The 23,816-nt window shown below is 44.2% G+C and overlaps 1 protein-coding gene across 2 annotated transcripts; it reads left to right on the top strand.

The window, feature by feature from the left end:
* Positions 1-1,790: 1,790 nt before the first annotated feature.
* LOC141222883 (uncharacterized) lies at positions 1,791-23,816 on the top strand. Of its 2 annotated transcripts, none has more exons than XM_073666712.1 (7): positions 1,791-1,866; positions 14,057-14,207; positions 14,337-14,516; positions 14,642-14,723; positions 14,807-14,904; positions 15,103-15,193; positions 20,959-23,816. In XM_073666712.1, exons 1-7 carry the CDS (start codon positions 1,841-1,843, stop codon positions 22,491-22,493), a joined length of 2,163 nt encoding a protein of 720 aa, XP_073522813.1. In that variant the 5' UTR covers positions 1,791-1,840; the 3' UTR covers positions 22,494-23,816. The 2 variants fall into 2 exon arrangements, with proteins under 2 accessions (XP_073522813.1, XP_073522814.1); XM_073666713.1 differs by having other exon boundaries at positions 14,645-14,723.

The raw sequence follows: 23,816 nt of genomic DNA on the forward strand, positions 1-23,816 counted from the left end.
GGCTCTGCTACGTACACCTCGTACACACGCGGCTCTGCTCCGTACACCTCGCACACACACGGCTCCGCTCCGTACACACACGGCTCCGCTCTGTACACCTTGTACACACGCACGGCTCTGCTCCGTACACCTCGTACACACGCGGCTCCGCTCCGTACACCTCGTACACACGTGGCACTGCTCCGTACACCTCGTACACACGCGGCACTGCTCCGCACACCTCGTACACGCGCGGCTCCGCACACCTCGTACACACACGGCTCTGCTCCGTACACCTTGTACACACGCGGCTCTGCTCCGTACACCTCGTACACACGCGGCTCTGATCCGTACACCTCGTACACACACGGCTCCGCTCCGTACACCTCGTACACACGCGGCTCTGCTCCGTACACCTCGTACACACGCGGCTCTGCTCCGTACACCTCTTACACACGCGGCTCTGCTCCGTACACGTCGTACACACACGGCTCTGCTCCGTACACCTCGTACACACGCGGCTCTGCTCCGTACACGCGCGGCTCCGCTCCGTACACCTCGTACACGCGCGGCTCCGCTCCGTACACCTCGTACACGCGCGGCTCCGCTCCGTACAAGCGCGGCTCTGCTACGTACACCTCGTACACACGCGGCTCTGCTCCGTACACCTCGCACACACACGGCTCCGCTCCGTACACACACGGCTCCGCTCTGTACACCTTGTACACACGCACGGCTCTGCTCCGTACACCTCGTACACACGCGGCTCCGCTCCGTACACCTCGTACACACGTGGCACTGCTCCGTACACCTCGTACACACGCGGCACTGCTCCGCACACCTCGTACACGCGCGGCTCCGCACACCTCGTACACACACGGCTCTGCTCCGTACACCTTGTACACACGCGGCTCTGCTCCGTACACCTCGTACACACGCGGCTCTGATCCGTACACCTCGTACACACACGGCTCCGAGGTGTACGGAGCGGAGCCGTGTGTGTACGAGGTGTACGGATCAGAGCCGCGTGTGTACGAGGTGTACGGAGCAGAGCCGTGTGTGTACGAGGTGTACGGAGCAGAGCCGCGTGTGTATGAGGTGTACGGAGCAGAGCCGCGTGTGTACGAGGTGTACGGAGCGTACACACGCGGCTCTGCTCCGTACACCTCATACACACGCGGCTCTGCTCCGTACACCTCGTACACACACGGCTCTGCTCCGTACACCTCGTACACACGCGGCTCTGCTCCGTACACGCGCGGCTCCGCTCCGTACACCTCGTACACGCGCGGCTCCGCTCCGTACACCTCGTACACGCGCGGCTCCGCTCCGTACACCTCGTACACGCGCGGCTCCGCTCCGTACACCTCGTACACACGCGGCTCCGCTCCGTACGCCTCGTACACACGCGGCTCCGCTCTGTACACCTCGTACACACGCGGCTCTGCTCTGTACACCTCGTACACACGCGGCTCTGCTCCGTACACCTCGTACACACGCGGCTCCGCTCCGTACACCTCGTACACACCCGGCTCTGCTCCGTACACCTCGTACACACGCGGCTCTGCTCCGTACGCCTCGTACACACGCGGCTCTGCTCCGTACACCTCGTACACACGCGGCTCTGCTCCGTACACCTCGTACACACACGGCTCCGCTCCGCACACCTTGTACACACGCGGCTCTGCTACATCCACACTGTAAACCCCTCCTGACCCCACACATAAACTTCAGCTCATCCAGCACCATGACAACCAGCACAGCAGAGTCCTGCATCCACTGAGGCCCCTGATCATGTGACCCCTGACTCCTCCCCTCCTGTGACCTCATCACAGCTCCTGTGCGCACAGAGCAGCCATATATGTGGTGGCGGCTCTGCAGGTGGAGGTATGTGGAGATCCCCCATTACTGGGCGCAGGGGGCATTAACCCCTTCAGCACGGAGACTCTTTTGGGGTCTTGTGTTGCCCCTTTATAAGAATCATAAGGTTTTTGTTCTGTTTCCTGTAATAGATACATACGACCCAACTATGGAGATAGGAAGGGAGGAAACGTATTGTTCTCATAGTACAGGACCCCTTTACTGGCCCCACAGTGTAATGCCCCCATTATGCCCCTTATACAGGATGTATGATGCCCCCCACACAGTGTAATGCCCCATTATGCCCCTTATGCAGGATGTATGATGCCCCCACACAGTGTAATGCCCCCATTATGCCCCTTATGCAGGATGTATGATGCCCCCACACAGTGTAATGCCCCCATTATGCCCCTTATGCAGTATGTATGATGCCCCCACACAGTGTAATGCCCCCATTATGCCCCTTATGCAGGATGTATGATGCCCCCACACAGTGTAATGCCCCATTATGCCCCTTATGCAGGATGTATGATGCCCCCACACAGTGTAATGCCCCCATTATGCCCCTTATGCAGGATGTATGATGCCCCCACACAGTGTAATGCCCCCATTATACCCCTTATGCAGGATGTATGATGCCCCCACACAGTGTATTGCCCCATTATGCCCCTTATGCAGGATGTATGATGCCCCCACACAGTGTAATTCCCCCATTATGCCCCTTATGCTGGATGTATGATGCCTCCACACAGTGTAATGCCCCCATTATGCCCCTTATGCTGGATCTATGATGCCTCCACACAGTGTAATGCCCCCATTATGCCCCTTATGCACAATGTATGATGCCTCCACACAGTGTAATGCCCCCATTATGCCCCTTATGCACAATGTATGATGCCCCCCAGAGTGTAATGCCCCCATTATGCCCCTTATGCAGGATGTATGATGCCCCCACACAGTGTAATGCCCCTTATGCAGGATGTATGATACCCCCACATAGTGTAATGCCCCCATTATGCCCATTATGCAGGATGTATGATGCCCCCCACACAGTGTAATGACCCCATTACGCCCCTTATGCAGGATGTATGATGCCCCCCACAGTGTAATGCCCCCATTATGCCCCTTATGCAGGATGTATGATGCCTCCACACAGTGTAATGCCCCCATTATGCCCCTTATGCAGGATGTATGATGCTCCCACACAGTGTAATGCTCCCATTCTGCCCCTTATGCCAGATGTATGATGCCCCCCACACAGTGTAATGACCCCATTATGCCCCTTATGCAGTATGTATGATGCCCCCACACAGTGTAATGCCCCCATTATGCCCCTTATGCAGGATGTATGATGCCCCCATTATGCCCCTTATGCAGGATGTATGATGCTCCCACACAGTGTAATGCCCCCATTATGCCCCTTATGCAGGATGTATGATGCTCCCACACAGTGTAATGCCCCCATTATGCCCCTTATGCAGGATGTATGATGCTCCCACACAGTGTAATGCCCCCATTATGCCCCTTATGCAGTATGTATGATGCTCCCACACAGTGTAATGCCCCCATTATGCCCCTTTTGCAGTATGTATGATGCCCCCACACAGTGCAATGCCCCCATTATGCCCCTTATTCAGGATGTATGATGCCCCCACACAGTGCAATGCCCCCATTATGCCCCTTATTCAGGATGTATGATGCTCCCACACAGTGTAATGCCCCCATTATGCCCCTTATGCAGTATGTATGATGCCCCCACACAGTGTAATGCCCCCATTATGCCCCTTATGCAGTATGTATGATGCCCCCACACAGTGTAATGCCCTTTATGCAGGATGTATGATACCCTCACACTGTGTAATGCCCCCATTATGCCCCTTATGTAGGATGTATGATGCCCCCACACAGTGTAATGCCCCCATTATGCCCCTTATGCAGTATGTATGATGCCCCCACACAGTGTAATGCCCTTTATGCAGGATGTATGATACCCTCACACTGTGTAATGCCCCCATTATGCCCCTTATGTAGGATGTATGATGCCCCCACACAGTGTAATGCCCCCATTATGCCCCTTATGCAGTATGTATGATGCCCCCACACAGTGTAATGCCCTTTATGCAGGATGTATGATACCCTCACACTGTGTAATGCCCCCATTATGCCCCTTATGCCGGATGTATGATGCCCCCACATAGTGTAATGCCCCCATTATGCCCCTTATGCAGGATGTATGATGCCCCCACACAGTGTAATGCCCCTTATGCAGGATGTATGATACCCCCACATAGTGTAATGCCCCCATTATGCCCCTTATGCAGGATGTATGATGCTCCCACAGAGTGTAATGCCCCCATTATGCCCCTTATGCAGTATGTATGATGCCCCCACACAGTGTAATGCCCTTTATGCAGGATGTATGATACCCTCACACTGTGTAATGCCCCCATTATGCCCCTTATGCCGGATGTATGATGCCCCCACATAGTGTAATGCCCCCATTATGCCCCTTATGCAGGATGTATGATGCCCCCACACAGTGTAATGCCCCTTATGCAGGATGTATGATACCCCCACATAGTGTAATGCCCCCATTATGCCCCTTATGCAGGATGTATGATGCTCCCACAGAGTGTAATGCCCCCATTATGCCCCTTATGCAGTATGTATGATGCCCCCACACAGTGTAATGCCCCTTATGCAGGATGTATGATACCCCCACACAGTATAATGTTCCCACAGTGCCATAATCCCCCCCCCCCCACACACACACACACACCGTATAATCAGTGGTGTAACTAGGGTCTGATGGGCCCCGGTGCAAAGATTTCGACTGACCCTCCCCTCCCCCTTCATCCTGATATGTCCCCTATCTTGGTATATATATCCCCCATTTAATGTATACAAAAAAATGAACTATAAGGCTATGTGCCCACGATGCAGAAATGAAGCAGAAAATTTCTGCTTCATTTCTGCATCTCCTTGCCCGGAAAAACGCGGGCGAAATTTGACACAGGTTTTTCGCGCGTTTTGCACATGCGGAATTGCCTTGCGTTTTCTAATGTATTTTAGATGGCAATTCCGCATGCGTAAACGCACAAATAATGGACATGTTGCGGATTTTTGAGCGCATCAAAAATGCTGCGGAAAAATCCGCAGCATGGGCATTGAAAGTGCGGAATTCCATTGGGGACCATGGGGGAAGGATTACCAAGCGTTTCCCAAGCGTTTACGCTGCAAAAATTCCGCAGGATAAACGCTTGAAAAACGCATCATGGGCACGGACCCTTAGGCTTAGTGCCCACGGTGCGGAAATGAAGGAGAAATTTTCCTGAGCATTTCTGCATCTCCTTGGCAGAAAAACGCATGCTGTTTTTACATGCGTTTTTGACGCGTTTTGCCATGCTTTTTTCCAATGCATTGTATAGTCAAATCTGCATGCAGAAACGCACAAGAATTGGTCATGTCAGGAATTTTTGTGCGAGTAAAATCCACGCAGAAAAAATCCTGCCCATGTGCACAGAACTTGCAGAATGTCATAGGAAGTCATGGGATAAGGTATGCAATGCGTTTCTGGAGCGTTTCTGCGCTGCAAATTCGCACCAAAAAACACACCAAAAACGTGTCGTGGGCACGCAGCCCTAGGCTGCGTGCCCACTATGCATTTTTCAAGCGTTTTTGCCGCGGAATTTCCGCAGCGAAAACGCTTAAAAAACGCTTGGTAATACGTGCCCATGGTCCCCAATGATAATTTGCATGTGCTGTGCACATGCTGCGGATTATCATTGCGGAAAAATACGCAGCATGTCCATTAATTTTGTTAACACGCAGCGTAATCGCCGCCATTGATTTGCATTGGACTGCGTGATATCCGCATCACTGCATCTGCTTGCGGATATCACATGGTTCAATCTGCGGATGGTACCCAGGTCTGGAGGAGAGGAGACTCTCCTCCAGAACCAGGTACCATAGAACCCGTTAAAAAAGAATTTAAAATAAAAAATAAAGATTATACTTACCTTCCAATGTCCTCCCGGTGTTTTCTCCCCTCCGTCTGGTCTGCTGTATGGGTCGCGTTGTTGTGAAGGACCTGCCATGACGTTATTGAGTCATGTGACCTGTCACATGACTCAATGACGTCATCGCAGGTCCTTCACACCACCGCGAGCCACCCAAGACACCGGACGCAGCAGAGAAAATACCGGGAGTACATCGGAAGGAAAGTATAATCTTTTTTTTATTTTTTTCCATTCTTATTCTTTTTTTTTTTTTAACTAACTTGGTCACACTACTATTAATCCATGTCGGTTGCATGGATTTATGTTGTGTGAACAAGTTGTCAAGCACTTTTCCAAGTGATGCTAAAATCGCTTGGAAAAACACTTGATAACCCGCATGCAGAAATGCATTCAAAAACATTTGACAAACGCTTCTACCTGGCGGGAAAAACGCATGTAAAAACCGCATGCGTTTTTCCTGCCAGGGAGAAGCGGAAAAAATATGCAGCATTTCTGCATCGTGGGCACATAGCCTTATACTTACTAGATGCGAACTTAGAAGTCATGGGACCCCATAGCAGAAGTACAATGCGCTCCCCATGGTCCTCCATACAGTATAATGCACTCCCCATGGTCCTCCATACAGTATAATGCACAGCCCATAGTCCTCCATATAGTATAATGCACAGCCCATAGTCATACATGTAATGTAATGCACACAGGAGCCTATACTCATAATTGTAGAATAATGCACGGCCCACAGTCGCGCGTGTAGAGTGGTGCACGGCCCACAGTCGCGCGTGTAGGGTGGTGCACAGCCCACAGTCGGGCGTGTAGGGTGGTGCACGGCCCACAGTCGGGCGTGTAGGGTGGTGCTCGGCCCACAGTCGGGCGTGTAGGGTGGTGCTCGGCCCACAGTCGGGCGTGTAGGGTGGTGCTCGGCCCACAGTCGGGCGTGTAGGGTGGTGCTCGGCCCACAGTCGGGCGTGTAGGGTGGTGCTCGGCCCACAGTCGGGCGTGTAGGGTGGTGCTCGGCCCACAGTCGGGCGTGTAGGGTGGTGCTCGGCCCACAGTCGGGCGTGTAGGGTGGTGCTCGGCCCACAGTCGGGCGTGTAGGGTGGTGCACGGCCCACAGTCGCGCGTGTAGGGTGGTGCATGGCCCACAGTTTTTTTTTTAAAAAAACAACACATTATACTCACCTTCACTCTGTCGCGCTGCATATTTTTCTGGAGCTGGTTGCTGGCTTCTGCGTGCAAGCGACGGGAGCGCATGATGTCACTTCCATGCGCCTCTAGTCACGTGTACGCTGACTTCATCTGATGGCCTCTGGTCGGCAGCGTGTATTGTGGCACACGGACAAGATGGGAGTAAGGTAGTAGGGGTCAATGAGGATCTAGGAGGGGCTGGGATATGCAAGGATAGTAGAGAGCTGAGTAGGTGTAATAAATGTGCTAATAATAATAAATGTCTGCTGGCAAATGCAAGAAGTCTCGCAAACAAAATGAACGAACTGGAGACTCTTATATCGGTCACAAAATACGATGTGGTGGGTATTACGGAAACCTAGCTGGATGAAAGCCATGACTGTGTGACAAACATACACTGTGTTCCAAATTATTATGCAAATAATATTTTCTCAGATTTTCCCAAATTACCTATATGAATTGCAGTCATTGTAATTTTCCAGTCAAATAACTATTAGAGTACAATTGAAAGGTTTTTGTACAAACTGCCTATGATAACAGTATATTTTTTAAAATATAAAAAACTCAAACTGCACTCAAAATGCATGTTCCAAATTATTATGCACAGCAGAGTTTTCAACCTTTTCATTTTAATAAAGAACAAAAAAATGGTCATTTTTGAAATTATAAGCATTAGCAGGTTATTACAAACTGAAATCAAACAGTTTTCACCTCAAAACTTTATTCTAGGTCATGTTACATTTGCACATAGGACCCCTTGTCCGAAAGGAGCTTCTGAACTCTCTCGTCCATTGAATTTGTCAGGTTTTGGATGGTTTCTGCTACAATTGTTTTGCATGAGGACAGAATACCCTCCCAGAGCTGTTGCTTAGATGTGAACTGCCTCCCGCCATCATAGACACTCCTTTTGATGATGCTCCAGAGGTTCTCAATGGGGTAGAGGTCAGGGGAGCATGGGGGCCACACCATAAGTTTGTCCCCTTTTATGCCCACTCCATCGATCTGGACCATCGAACTGTTTTGTTCACCGATGAGTCCCGTGCAACGCTCGATGGTCCAGATGGATGGAGTGCAGGATGGCTGGTTGATGGACACCCCATGCAAACACGGCTACGGCGCCAACAAAGAGGAGGTGGAGTAATGTTTTGGGCTGGAATCATGGGGAAAGAGATTGTCGGCCCCTTTAGGATACCTGAAGGGGTAAAGATGAACTCCATAATGTATGTTGAGTTTCTCAAACAGCACTTCCTGCCATGGTTCAAGAAGAAGAACCGTGCATTCCGCAGCAAGATCATTTTCATGCATGATAATGCACCATCTCATGCTGCACATAACACATCTGCATCTCTGGCTGCTATGGCCATAAAAGGGGACAAACTTATGGTGTGGCCCCCATGCTCCACTGACCTTAACCCCATTGAGAACCTCTGGAGCATCATCAAAAGGAGTGTCTATGATGGCGGAAGGCAGTTCACATCTAAGCAACAGCTCTGGGAGGGTATTCTGTCCTCATGCAAAACAATTGTAGCAGAAACCATCCAAAACCTGACAAATTCAATGGACGAGAGAGTTCAGAAGCTTCTTTCCAACAAGGGGTCCTATGTGCAAATGTGACATCACCTAGAATAAAGTTTTGAGGTGAAAACTGTTTGATTTCAGTTTGTAATAACCTGCTAATGCTTATAATTGCAAAAATGATAATTTTTTTGTTCTTTATTAAAATGAAAAGGTTGAAAACTCTGCTGTGCATAATAATTTGGAACATGCATTTTGAGTGCAGTTTGAGTTTTTTATTTTTATAAAAATATACTGTTATCATAGGCAGTTTGTACAAAAACCTTTCAATTGTACTCTAATAGTTATTTGACTGGAAAATTACAATGACTGCACTTCATATAGGTAATTTGGGAAAATCTGAGAAAATATTATTTGCATAATAATTTGGAACACAGTGTAGAGGGAAATGTACTACATTTTGGGATATAGTCAGCAGTGGGGTGCCGCAGGGATCTGTACTAGGACCGATTCTTTTTAACCTCTTTATTAATGACCTTGGGGATGGGATTGAGAGTAAAGTGTCAGTTTTTGCTGATGACATCAAACTATGCAAAATATTAAAATCTGATCTTGACATTATGATATTGCAGAACGATCTGGATAAGATGACTGAATGGGTTAACACTTGGCGAATGAGGTTTAATGTAGAGTAATGCAACTAGGTCGGAGTAATCCTATTGCTGCATATACATTATATGGAAGTATACTTGGGACTACAGAACAGGAAAAGGACTTGGGTATTCTGTAAGTAAGCTGAGCAGCAGTACTTAATGTCAAGTAGCAGCCGCAAAAGCAAGCAAGATTTTAGGATGTATAAAAAGATAAGGAAGGTTGAACTGGATGCACCTACTGTAGGTCTTTATTCAACCTACATTACTATGTTGGTATGAATGTGTGTCCGAGGACACACATCTAGCTGAAACAGGGGCTACAGCATATACAGTTACAGAAAATAAAAGGGATTAACAAGAGAACTTACTACACCGATCGCAGAGACGATTCAGTTTAGCTGAAGGAGAGCACTTCAAATGGCCGTTTCGTGAACGGGGGTTCCTGCATACATGATGTGTATCTCTCATACATGGGCCAGGATGTGGGCTTGTCTCAGCACTTCATGATTTTATGGAATCCCCAACTTATGTGATAACGCCTCTCTGGATGATCGCAGAAGTTGTAGATTGGCACCATATTTTCCATCAGGATTTTGTTTTTACTTAGAGACCAAAAATGGCATAGCTGTTGTCAGTCATGTGGCCACTGTGCATTTATGGCTCATTGGCAGAGGGGCTACAGTTATGAGAAAATATGTATCCTTTTCTCTGGCTAGCCCATGTGCTGGAAATGTATTTCTCATTAATATTGGATTTATGTATATTCCAATATTCTATATTTTCATTCGGAGACATCCTGACTGCTGAAGCTGTGCTGATGAAAGGAATGTGTATGCTGGGTGACCATGGCTATTTCTAAAGAGTGTGAGATATCCCTTTTATCCTTGATAGACCTTTTCCTGTCTGAACAGATAGGTTAATTTGCACTCTTTGACTATGCACAATACACATCCTCATAGTCTTTTCCCTACAAGAAGCTCTTGCATGTTAATTAAGCTGATTCACTGTTCGGCCACATTCAATTTCTTACTGGTATTAGTTTCTTGTCTAAGTCTTGGAGACTGTCAGCTGTTTGTCTTACTGGAAAATCTTGTGAGGTGTTTACTTTAATCCTCTTACTTCACAAGGGACGGCCTGCATGTTGATTAGGCTGGTTCACTTCACACTATAGGTAACACTGTTTAACAAAGTTTTTGTTTCCGGCCTGAAATTGGGTGAATATTATCGGAATTGTCATGCTGAGAAATAACTTCAGAATTGCTCTATCACGTAAGATTTTTGAGAAAAATGCAATTATGTATGCATTGAATACTGTCAAATTCGTAGTGGCATGTGATATTCCGAATGCAAAAGTCAGCAACAGCGATCAAGTTGAAAAATGTTTTGCCATTGATTTTCTTTATAATCACTGTCCGATGATTCACAGGCAAGATTCCAACAATAGTCACCCAGCATCGAGGGACTCCACCTCCCCTGGTACCGTTTCTCCATCTGGGAAATGTCTTGATGAAACCTTTCACCATGTTCATCACTTACAGCGCCTAGGTTTGTTGGGAAAAAGTCAATGTGTGAATGAAGGAAATGTATTTTAAGTGATATGTTGCATTTCATTGACTTGTAAGCCTGAAGAAAACTTTCAAACTGTTCAGCATAGTTTGGCAAGTTGAAAACGACATTCTTGAAGGCCGACCATGCTACATGTTCTGCACCATGCAGAAGACCATCAAAGAAAGGCTGCATGCCCACTATGCGTTTTTCAAGCAGACCCATAGTACCTGTGAAAAAAAGAATTTAAAATAAAAATAAAGATTATACCTGCCTTCCGGTGGCCCCCGGTCTCCTCAGCGATGCGTCCGGTGTGTTGGGCGGCTCATGGAAGGTCCTTTTAGACCATCGCGAGCTGCCCAACACACCGGTCGCATCGCTGAGGATACCGGGGGCCATCGGAAGGTAAGTATAATCTTTATTTTTTACCATTCTTATTCTTTTTTTTTTTTTAACTATTACTTGGTCACACTATATAAATCCATGCCGGTTGCATGGATTTATATAGTGTGATCAAGTTGTCAAGCACTTTTCCAAGTGATGCTAAAATCGCTTGGAAAAATGCTTGATAACCCGCATGCAGAAATGCATGCAAAAACGCTTGACAAACGCTTCTACCTGGCAGGAAAAACGCATGTAAAATCCGCATGCTTTTTTCCTGCCAGGGAGATGCGGAAAAAATATGCAGCATTTCTGCATCGTGGGCACTTAGCCTTACTATCATTTACTTGCTCTCGGATTTGTGGGCCAATGAAAACACCCTCTTTTATCTTGGCATCACTGATGCATGGAAACTTCTGTCGCAAGTAAGCAAAGACTTCAGTTTGCTTGTTCATTGCTTTGACAAAGTTCTTCATGAATCCCAGTTTGATGTGCAAAGGTGGAAGGAATATCATCTTTTCATCTACCAATGGTTCGTGTTTAACATTCTTCTGCCCTGGAATAAATTTATTGCGTAGTGGCCAGTCCTTCCTGATATAATGCGAGTCTCTTGCGTGACTGTCCCATTCCCAAAGGAAACTACAGTACTTAGTGTATCCCATCTGTAAACCTAATAAAATTGCAACTACCTTGAGATCACCACATATATTCCATTTGTACCTTGAGTATTGAATGTGCATCTGCATATTCTCATAGGTCTCCTTCATACTGATCGACATGTCCGATAGGTATCGAAGGATAGACATTGTCATTGTGTAGCAAGACAGCCTTAAAACTTAAGGCCAATGAATCAATGAACAGTCGCCATTCCCTTGGGTCATGGTCAACTCCAAGGACAGAAAACAATCCAGTAATATCACTGCAAAAAGTGAGACAGTCAGGTTGACTGAAATATTTGGTTAAATCTTCATGACGACTGCAAAATACTGAAATTTCTGTACCTGGCTGCAACAGATTCCACCCTTGCAACCTTGATCCAAGAAGTTCTGCCTGACTCTTTGATAAACCCAAATCTCTAACCAGATCGTTGAGTCTTGCTTGAGATATTAAACGTGGAGCAGTTGATATTGATGGTTCGAAATGTGAATCAGCAGCAGCTTCCATCTCTAATGAATCAACCATCATTTCATCGCCCTCTTCTATTCTCCACACCGGCGGTGGTTTTGGAACTGGCAGACTTTCATCGTGCGCCACTGGTCTAATTGCAGAAGCGAGCTTGGGATATTCAATAGACCTCCTGTTCTTAGGAGGAAAAGCCGGATACATTCGTCATGCAGAAGTAACAATCGGTTATTTGGTCCTTCTGCTCCCTCCCGATCATTGGAATGACAAACTGCATCTATGGTCGCACACCCTTCAGCCAAGACCTCAAACTCGTAGCGCAAGATGAGCAGCATATATGAGTAGCCCTTGCTCTGTCTTGGTCACCAATTTTGCATCCAAAATATAACTCATATGCCTTCTTAACAACTGCAGTTATACTCCTTTTATGGGCTTTAAGGGTATAATCTCCAAATGTATAACAAAAGAGATCACTACTATTGCGACATTGACACGACATTCTACAACTCATTACTTATTAAACAGTTTTGCTCCTTATGAAATTTTCTCAGAACAGAAGAAACTCATGAAGATTACAGCGTCGTTACTGCTGCTATTATATAATGCTACCAAAGTCTAACAGTTGTGTCTGGTCGTGCCTGAGAGTGCACAACTAATGCAATGCATGATTGGACAGGACTTAGTGCTGTATATTATAATAAAGAGAGTCCATATTATGAATTTTTATTGGTTATTTCTACAAAAAATACGCTTCTGAAATAAAAAGTTTAATATAAGTGCCAATTTATTATGCACTGTCCTTATCATTATAATCATAAACTTAAACTATCTCGGGAATGGTACATGCTACAGAAATTCTGATTTACATTTCTGAAATCAGCTCCTCAAAATACATAGACAACATATTTTAAAACAGGAAACAGAAAAAAAGTTACAATTTGTTGACCAGTGTAATTTGTACAATCCTCCACCTAAGAGTGTCAGCTCAGATTGCAAATGACAGAGGGAAGGAGGGAGGCTATTAACTTCAGAGATTTTTAATATTTTCTATGACATATCCAGAAAAAAAAAACACCGTACATGGAGATATTAGCATCAAATCACTCCTGTGTTGGTGTTTTTACAAGCAAACTTTTATACATGAGATCTAATTTGATAAAAAGATTACAGCCGGGGAAAGATGGAAAACTTTCATATAGATGACTAGTGGTGATGTAGTCAGTGACGGACTCTGGCCAAATATGTTTCTGGAGTTATAGTAGAAGATGTCGTCCTCATCATGAAGTAATTATTTCTCATGTCACGTGTAATGAATATCTCCTGCAGTATTGCTAATGCCGATTCCAATGTCGGTAAATGAGACGATAATTAGCGTTATGGAAGATGAGTCTATGAGAAACGTATTCAGCTACAGACTCCAAGGAAGAAACTGCTTGTGGTCTGTGGCCTAAAATATATAGGTTTCATTAGTACATGACAGGGTAAAAAGCAGAATGTTGTAAACTAATAAGAATACCATTGCTGCTTGGGTCCCCCACCAGTCTCTGTATTTCCTGTGTACTTCAGATTTCTACAGCTAATCAGTTGGCTAAGCAGTGGTCAAATTAACCAGTGATTGGGAGCATGGAGGAGATGTCTTTTTCTGCAATTCAACTTATGTTCAAATCCATACAAGACTAGAGAATACAACATCTGCACCTTCTATCTCCTGATATATTTCCCTTATTGTGTCCAGTAATTGTATTATTACACGGAATTCTTTATGATGTTCCATCGTCTCATTGTCTTCCTATTTAGGTCACTACAATATCAGATCCTCTCAGTGGACATCTTCTATATTGACAGAATTTTTGTGAATCACCCATCAAGGATGGATATGGACAGAGACAAGATGGCGGAGAGGATATTACACCTCACCCTAGAGATCATCTTCCGGCTTACTGGAGAGGTGAGAGATTCTGATGACGTCTCATTACATCATTCTTATCTATGGGAATAACAGATGGACAGAACTGGAGAGGTGAGGACTCTGGAAATGTCTGTAGTGAGATTTATTAATGTGTCTCTCCATAACCAGGATTACACAGTAGTGAAGAAGACCTCTAGTGAGCGCTGTCAGGACCCTGTGTCTGAGGGATGGGGAAGACCCCTGAGCCCAATCACAGGGCCTCCACCTCACCCCCTGATACCTGAGGACATCAATGACCAGAAGATCGTAGAACTCACCTATAAGATGATTGAGCTGCTGACTGGAGAGGTGACACTGCTGGGAATGCTGGGACATTATACAGTAACACTATTAAGGGATTGGGGGGATGACGGTATCATTGTATGTGTCAGGTTCCCATAAGGTGTCAGGATGTCGCTGTCTATTTCTCCAAGGAGGAGTGGGAGTATTTAGAAGGACACAAAGATCTGTACAAGGGCGTCATGATGGAGGTTCCCCAGCCCCTCACATCACCAGGTAATAGACAGGACTAAATACACACGGCCTATAATTATCTGCATGTAAAGAATGAATTCAGTCCCTGTATGTGTTTCCTCCAGATCTATCCAGTAAGAGGACAACACCAGAGAGATGTCCCCGTCCTCTTCTTCCACAGGACTGTAAACAAGAAGATCCTAATGTTCCTCAGGATCATCAGGTAGATGGAGAGAAGGTGTCATGAGATCTCCCCTATGATGTGTAGACGGCTGTGAAGGTCTTGTGTTCAGTCTTGTTTTATCCACCAGTATTATATGTTTTATATTTGTGTAATGAGGACCGTGGAGATGACAGGATTAGAGCTGATCATAGATGTGACTTCTCCATCAGTCTGTGACTTTTACAATATTTGTTTCAGGGTGAAGATCTGACCCATATTAATACTACAGAGACATATGTGAGGGGTGATGAGCGGTGTAAAGAGGAGATTCCTACATATGACTACACAGGTGAGTAGTGACCACTAAATGCAGAGAAGTCACAGATTATTCTCAGTCACCGGCTGTGGCTGCTTTATCGGTGATGTAGTCTGGCCATATCACAATCGTGTGATCGCCATTTTGCCACTAGAGCATAACATTCGCCTCCATATGAAAAATGTTCTAATTACTTGGGGAAATTGTGAAAGCTCTTTTCTATGGAACTTACAATCTGAAAGATCCACCTACCCCCTGGAATTAGAAGATGCTGACCGTTACCTGCCCAGATGACAGCGTACGTAGAATGTGCTGACAAGTTAGAAAATCACTTGAAGAAAAATATTCTGATGGGCCTGTAAGAGAAAGTGGAGGGTAATGATGTTCCTTCCTAGATCCCTGATATCTTATTGGATGAATCTACCTTCTCTCCCTTCTGTGCCGCTGAATGTGCTCATATGGTACCTACAAGACCAGGTCCAGTCTTTCTGGCCAAACTTCACTTTTATGATCGACAACATTAAATGTGCAGTGAGGCCAAGTGTGAATTTCTGTACAATAACAGCAGAGTTTCCCTTTATCCTGACTTTACACTTTATTTTAAAACCAACTAACTTCATACAGGATTGTGATAAACTACATAAAAAAAATTACACCTGTGCCATGATATATCTCTAAGCTGTGCGTGGCTGATGGCTGTAATATACATTTATTCCCGCCTGCAGGAGATGTGTTGGCTCCAGCCCTGGTTTCATGGATTCACTCCACGTCATAAATTCCATTATGTTGTCATCCTAAGGAGTTCAGATTCCTGCACAATCTCTCCTGAAATGGGGGCACTAATACTTTCTCTACTCTTCTGGTTAGGACTCATAGTAGCTCCAATGGCTCCACCATAAATGAGTGCAACTCCATTTTAGTGTTGGAGTTCTCCCCTTATACATAGGTTGTTGTTGGGGATGTAACATAGAATTTTTTTTTTTTTCACAGGTTCCTTCTCACTCCGCAGCCAGTTTTCTGTTCCTAATCAGGTCCCATTTTTCAAATCTGACGTGTGTCACTTTATGTGGTGATAACTTTGGAATTCTTCACAAAGGATAATAGGAAACAAATGGACCTTACTAATTATTTTCCAGCTTATTTATTTATTTTACTCGCTTATATACTGTCATTAATTCCACAGCGCTTTACAGACATTATTTGCACTGTTCTCATTGGGGCTGACAATCTAAATTCCCTATCAGGATGTCTTTGGAGTGTGGGAGGAAACCGGACAACCTGGAGGAAACCCACGCAAACACAGGGAGAACATACAAACTCATTTTTTGTCATTGGTGGGATTTGAACCCAGGACCCCAGCGCTGCAAGGCTGCAATTCTATAGTCAAAGTATTGTCTGATCTCATCAGACAGTGCTCACAAAGGTGAACACCTCCATATTACAAGTAAACAATTAGGAAAGGGAAAAGGGTGTGAGTAAAAGTGAAATTCTTTGTTAAATAATATTAAAACCTGGTAAATCATACATCCCATTAGGGATGTATCATGGATCATGATTATATAAATGGAGTCATGATCCACTAAATTACTGATAGAGTCAGACGGTGAATCAAATTATTAATAAAATAAGCCCCTAGCCAATGTCCCTTAGAATTGATGGCTGGGTTTATGCTTATAAAATGAATGCCATAGATTATATCAAGGGTGTGCTGAATTATGATAGTATCCTCAGCCAGGAGAGATTTTATTAAATAAAGGCTCAATTTGCCAGTGTGAATTCAATAGTAAAAAATTCTCCTAGCCCGTTGGATACACTCCCCATATTATAAAGTGACTTCAAAAGTGTGGCCGGTCTGATAGATATAAGTGTGATGAGCCCTTGTACAGAGGTTATCAGGGCACACTATTGCACCTGTCACACAATCTGTGTAATGGATCCTTAATAATTCCACTCGCATCTCCAGTAGTGCTGTCGGCAGTGAAATAACTCCGGCAGTATAACAGACTTAGCCAGCTTAAGAGCACAAGCAGCTCAGCTATGCCACTGACCGTCTCTCTCACGCTGTCTGCACAAGAATTGATGGTCAGCAGGAGAAGCAAGCGATCCAACTAAGTCACGATCTCCTGGTTGTGCTTTCTGCCGATTTAGATATCAGATGCGGCTAGCATATGCCACTATCGGCCTCTCCCACCCTGTCAACACGTGTGTGGGTATGATCAGCGTGAGAGACAATTTCAACTATGTCAGCAGTCTTGACAGAGCTGACAGCTAAAACGGGGTAAATCTGGTTTTACCTGACAGGGCACACCTGTGAAGTGAAAACCATTTCTGGTAACTACCTCTTGAAGCTCATCAAGAGAATGCCAAGAGTGTGCAAAGCTGTCATCAAAGCAAAAGGTGGCTACTTTGAAGAACCTAGAATATAAGACATATTTTCAGTTGTTTCACACTTTTTTGTTAAGTATATAATTCCACATGTGTTAATTCATAGTTTTGATGCCTTCAGTGTGAATGTACAATTTTCATAGTCATGAAAATACAGAAAAATCTTTAAATGAGAAGGTGTGTCCAAACTTTTGGTCTGTACTGTACATATTTACATATATACTGAAATTATATACATGAGCCTTTCCTATGCTCATCATGAATGTACTTGTAATTGTGTGACAATCTTCAGCGGCTTCTAGGACATCCGTCCTGCAGGTAAGTATTGCTGATATTCTGGCCTCATGGTAAGTCATTGGTAAAAATATGGGACAATGGAAGCAAAAAGATTAATGATTAAGTGGAGGAGCAAAGGAGCCGGAGGAGGGCCAAGGAGAAGAATGATAGAGCTTAGGTGGTAAAGAAGTTAGGTATCAGGGCACAGACATAAGGAAAATAGGTCACCAAATAGATGAGTATAAAGTTATGTTAGGTACGGGGCAGAGACATATGAGGAATATAGGTCCCCACTCAGGTAAGTAATAAAGCTTATTAAGTAACAGGGCAGAGACATATAGGGAGTACAGGTCTCCAAACAGATCAGTATAGAGGCATGTGGCCAGGTGGCTTGCCTGACTGCTCAAAATGTGCTGGGTGGGTACCTTTAATGGAGCTGTGAACAGGCGCTCCCGCCGCACCTTCATCTTGTGCATCTGTCTCTAGCTGCGGTTGGGGGTTTATGTATGTTTCCGCGATTACCGCCAGACCGTAAGTGCATGCGCTCAAACTCGACCCCCCCCTGGAAGTTGCGTCACAGGCAGGTGATGTGGCAGGGAGAGTGGGTCTGTTGGGGCGGACCTGTCCTCCTGTATGGCTGTGTCACATGTGTAGCATATCCATGGCGTCTGGTGAAGCCTGCGCATGCGCTTTAGGCTGTATGCGATAGTTCTGTTATGTTAATTTTTTTTAGAGAGGAGTAGCGCTGGCAGGTAGGCCTATTATTCCTGCTGCAAGTGGGACAGTATCCTCACACTGTTGGGGAAAATGAATGTACAAAGTATGTATAATAATTCACTAGCGCTGGAATAAGACTGGAGATATACTAATGAGATAAAATATACAAATGTATTAGTATTGGTTTAAAATACATTACAAAAGTAAAATCAGGGGTATAAATAGGATAAAATATAGCCTGTCGGAGATACGGTCTAAAAAAGGAGGGAAGAGTGGTGGGATAGTAATTTTCCTCCTGTATTTCAGATAATTTGTCCGGTTGAGGTTTAGTAGTTTCTTTCCTAATTAGAAGACAAATGGTTTAGAATGTGGTGTGAAGATAGCAGGTCTGATTGAGGAGTAACCGATCTTACCTGCTGGTGAGGAAGGAAGGATGGTTAGTGGTCCTCTCTGTTGGTGTATTTTCTCGGTGGTAGAGAAAGCTAAAATATTGAAAATTAGTTAATTCCAAAATCATGTCTACAGGTAAGGGTTTGGTGGTACCACACCTACCGGGAAGAAAAAGAGGATGTTGGTAAATAGCTTTTTAGGAAGCGAGTTACTATTGTCCAAGTGGTCTTTTTGGTCCGGTGACTTGGAGAATCAAAGAAACAATATAGGTAAGGTAAAATAGGTTAGAATAAAGAACATATAATTTTATTAGGAATTGTAACTTTTAATTAAATCAATTACCTCTGGAAACAGTCCAGGGATGACTTGGAGAGAAAAGTGCTTATTATGGCACGTTCGTGGTGTAATCCATTTTAAACCGATAAAATATACAAATTTTTTAGTATCTCATTAGTATATCTCCAGCCTTATTCCTGCGCTAGTGAATTATTATACATACTCAGTTCTGTTATGTTGTCATCATGGTGTATCGATGAGGGGCAAAAGTGAGGTTGATCTGGGTGGGGGAATAAAATTGTGCTGGTTTGGTCAATTGGTGCTGTGGATGAAAGGAATAATGGAGGGGGGTGTAAGGAATGTATGGAGTCCTGTATGAAACTAAATAGTGTGAGGCCATGCCCCTTGTATGTAATTAGGTTTGCTAGAATGATATATGGGAGCTGTGTGTAAGAGGGTGAGGGGAAGGGGTGGAGAGGGAGATAGGAGGGGGAAGCCAGGGGAGAGGGGAAGGGGGTTTCTGGAACTCACCTGGAGAGGAGGAATAGGAGAGGTTGTAGAGCTGATCTAGTGTGTCTGAAAAAAAGATGATCAGGTTAGCCAATCTATTTCATGGTTGAGACCCTCTGTCAGTGTCTGGAGGGTGTGTATCCAGAACCACTCCCGTTGTTTAAGGAGTTTAATATGGTTACCACCTCGTCTGGGTACTTGTTCGATCACCTGGAACCTGAGTTGGGTTACTGCATGCCTGGCGCTGGAGAAATGATGGGATAGTGGTAACAAGGTTTTGCCGCAATGAATCGTGGATTTATGGCTGGCAATATGGTCCCTGATGTGTTGAGTAGTTTCCCCTATGAATAGTAGACAACATTGGCATTTGATTACATACACCTTAAAGTCAGATTCTCTGCAGAATGAATGAGGACAGGTATGGTGAAAGAAGCAGACGTCGCAGCAGCGGATCTCAGAGGAGATGGGTCACACCATTTGTAGAAGCCCTAATATGACAAAATGGCAGAAAACCAGAGCAGTAGAAATTCTCATAAAGTGACTCAATTTTGAATATTATAACCCTCAGTGAATTAATCTATAGGAGTAGTGACTATTTTGACTGCAAAACCACTTTCCAGAAATTAGCACGCAGTGGATGTTGGAGCGTGAAAATTGCAAATATACTATTTTATTGCCCAACACATAGTGCCCAGATTGTGCTCCAGGGGACACACACCGTAAATTAAGTGAGTTCTTCTCATTATAGTAATGCCAAATACATGGATGCTAAATGTGGTTTGGGCGCACTGCAAGGCTCAGAAGTGAGGGGGAGATTTGACTTTGGGAGAGTGGATATTGCTGGATTGGTTTATGGAAGCCATGTTGCTTTTCAAGAGCCTTTGAGACCTTAATAATGTGGAAACTTCTGTTTTTCCACTGACAGATGATAGACCTGAGTGGGGACTTGTTTATTGTAAGATGAGTGGAAGTTTTTATTGGTATTATTTTCACCTACATAACATCATTTGGTGGCTTTTTATTCCATATTTGGGATCCAGAATGAGCAAACAGTTGGACACCACGCTGTACTGGTTAATCCTATGAGGTTTTCTATTAGACTGTGAACTGTCATTGTCTTGGTAAATCTTTCAATGTTTTTACATAACTTGCCATTTCTACAGACACTTTAAGTAGAAATGCTCAAAAATATAAAACTCAAGGATATTTTATTCAAAAATAATAATTGGTTTTATTCTTGGCAGATGACTGTGCCAGGAGATCAGAGGGACAGCTGACATCTTCAATTTTTAAATCCGATGATCTTGAGATACCACAGGATACAATTGAAGTGAATGCCATTACTCCAGATATACCATCATCCCTTCACAGCAAAGATCTGTCATCTGATTCTTTAAAACAGGTCCTGTCTTCTGATTCATTACTGACTACTAAGGAAAATCATAGTCACAAAAGAGGCATTAAGAAACAAACTGCACCTAAAGCAACAAAGCCATTTTCACGTTCAGAATATGGAAATAGTCTTCTCAAAAAGTCTTTTCTTAAACCTCAAAAAACGTACACAGCAGAGAATAGATTTTTTTGTTTCAAGCAGGGGAAATGTTTTAACCAGAAATCAGATCTTGTTAGTCACCAGAGAAGTCACACAGGGGGGGAACCATTTTCATGTTCAGAATGTCGGAAATGTTTTAAAGAGAAATCAAGGCTAACCCAACATCTGAGAACTCACACAGGGGAGAAGCCTTTTTCCTGTTCAGAATGTGGAAAATGTTTTACAAGGAAATCAAATATTATCGTACATCAGAGAACTCACACAGGGGAGAAGCCTTTTTTCTGTTCAGAATGTGGAAAATGTTTTACAGGGAAATCAGATCTGAACAAACATCAGAGAACTCACACAGGGGAGAAACCATTTTTATGTTTAGAATGTGGGAAATGTTTTGCAAAGAAGTCAAATCTTATCAAACATCAGAGCACTCACACAGGGGAGAAGCCATTTTCATGTTCAGAATGTGGGAAATGTTTTGCAAATAAATCATATCTTATCTCACATCAGAGAACTCACACAGGGGAGAAGCCATTTTCATGTTCAGAATGTGGGAAACGTTTTACAGAGAAATCACATCTTATCAAACATCAGAGAACTCACACAGGGGAGAAGCCTTTTTCATGTTCAGAATGTGGGAAATGTTTTACCCATGAATCAGATGTTGTAATACACCAAAGGACCCACACAGGGGAGAAGCCATTTTCATGTTCAGAATGTGTAAAATGTTTTACAAGGAAATCAAATCTTGTCAAACATCAGAGAACTCACATAAGGGATAAGCCTTTTTCATGTTCAGAATGTGAGAAATGTTTTGCAAATAAATCAAATCTTATTGCACATCAGAGAACTCACACAGGGGAGAAGCCATTTTCATGTTCAGAATGTGGGAAATGTTTTGCAAAGAAATCAAATCTTGTCAAACATCAGAGAACTCACACAGGAAAGAAGCCTTTTTCATGTTCAGAATGTGGGAAATGTTTTAACCATGAATCAGAAGTTGTTATACACCACAGAATTCACACAGGGGAGAAGCCATTTTCATGTTCAGAATGTGGAAAATGTTTTACAAGGAAATCAGATCTTGTCAGACATCAAAGAACTCACACAGGGGAGAAGCCATTTTCATGTTCAGAATGTGGAAAATGTTTTAACCAGAAAGCGCATTTTGATAGCCACCGGAGAACCCACACGGGAAAACGCCGCAACTACACCCAACTGGTCTCTGTATAGACTAAAAAGACCCTAGCTGCCCAACTTAAAACACCACCTCGGATCTAACTCCGTAATAGGCCATTGAGGGGTTTCTTGTACCTCCCGAGGAACCAGTGGGGAGGCCACAACACACTGTCAACAAGGGGAAAGGAAAGTGTGAAGTAAGATACAAAAACTCTGGGTGAGAAACTAAAACACATTCATATAGGGCAAAGAAGTCAAGCTAAGAAGAATCAAAAATAAAAGGAATAAAAAGTATAATTTCCCAGAAACCTAATTGTGGAAGAAGGAAAAGTTGATGGAAGAGAAGGCAAACGGATGGAGAGGATAGTTTCACCTTTTTGGTGAAACTTACAAAATTCATCCTCACCCACGATTACTTTGAATTTGATAACCACATATATCTACAGGAGACTGATACAGAAATAGGAAGTATAATGGCTTAACAGTATCTTAATTTTCATGACCAAGCTTGAATGTGACTTCTTGTCCTCATGTCACATCAGGCCTCTGGCCTACTACCGTTACATTGACGATAGTTTAATCATCTGGACATAATCTGAGCAACAGCTAAAGAAGTTCCTTGAACACTTTAATCAATTTAATCCCACCATCAACTTAACACTCAACTACTTCTGTACTGAAATGAACTTTTTGGACGCCATCATTAAGTTACAGAACAATGAAATAGAGACGTCCATGTACCAGAAGCCAGTTGACCGTCCAACATCCCTTAAATGGGTCCGTTTCCATACAAAACACATAACCTCTATTGGCTACAGCCAGGCCATCCGATACAATTGGATATGTTCCAACGCTATGGACAGAGGCAAACACCTTGGTGGCCTCAGAAACACCTTTTTGAACCAGGGCTACCACCAAACAAGAATTGAAAACCAGATTGCAAGAGCCACCAGAATATCAAGGAATCATCTTCTAGATTTCAAAACTAAACAAGAAAGCAACCGGGTGCCTCTCGTAGTCACCTAAAATCCAAATCTGGAGGTGCTAATGGGAGCTGCATGGAAATTACAACAATCTATATTTCCAGACTCCCCACTTCTGTGATTTAGGCAGTCCTCTCCAACAGCTACAGGAACTTTTCCCTGCAGCCAGAAAAATGTAAAACCTGTCTATTTATAATGACCACTGACCAGATAAAGATTCCCAACCCGCATCAGCACCACGAGATCCCAGGTGCTTTCAGCTGCATTACATCTAATATAGTGTACTTAATTATATGTACCAAATGTCCAGCTGGGGGTCTGTGTGTAGGGAAGACAGGGCAAAAATTTAGAACAAGGATGAATTCTCATCGCCACCCAATAAAAGAAAAAAGAA

This window comes from Phyllobates terribilis, unplaced genomic scaffold (assembly GCF_046119375.1).
Source record: "Phyllobates terribilis strain yellow unplaced genomic scaffold, ASM4611937v1 Scaffold_364__1_contigs__length_1914224, whole genome shotgun sequence".
NCBI classification, from domain to species: domain Eukaryota; kingdom Metazoa; phylum Chordata; class Amphibia; order Anura; family Dendrobatidae; genus Phyllobates; species Phyllobates terribilis.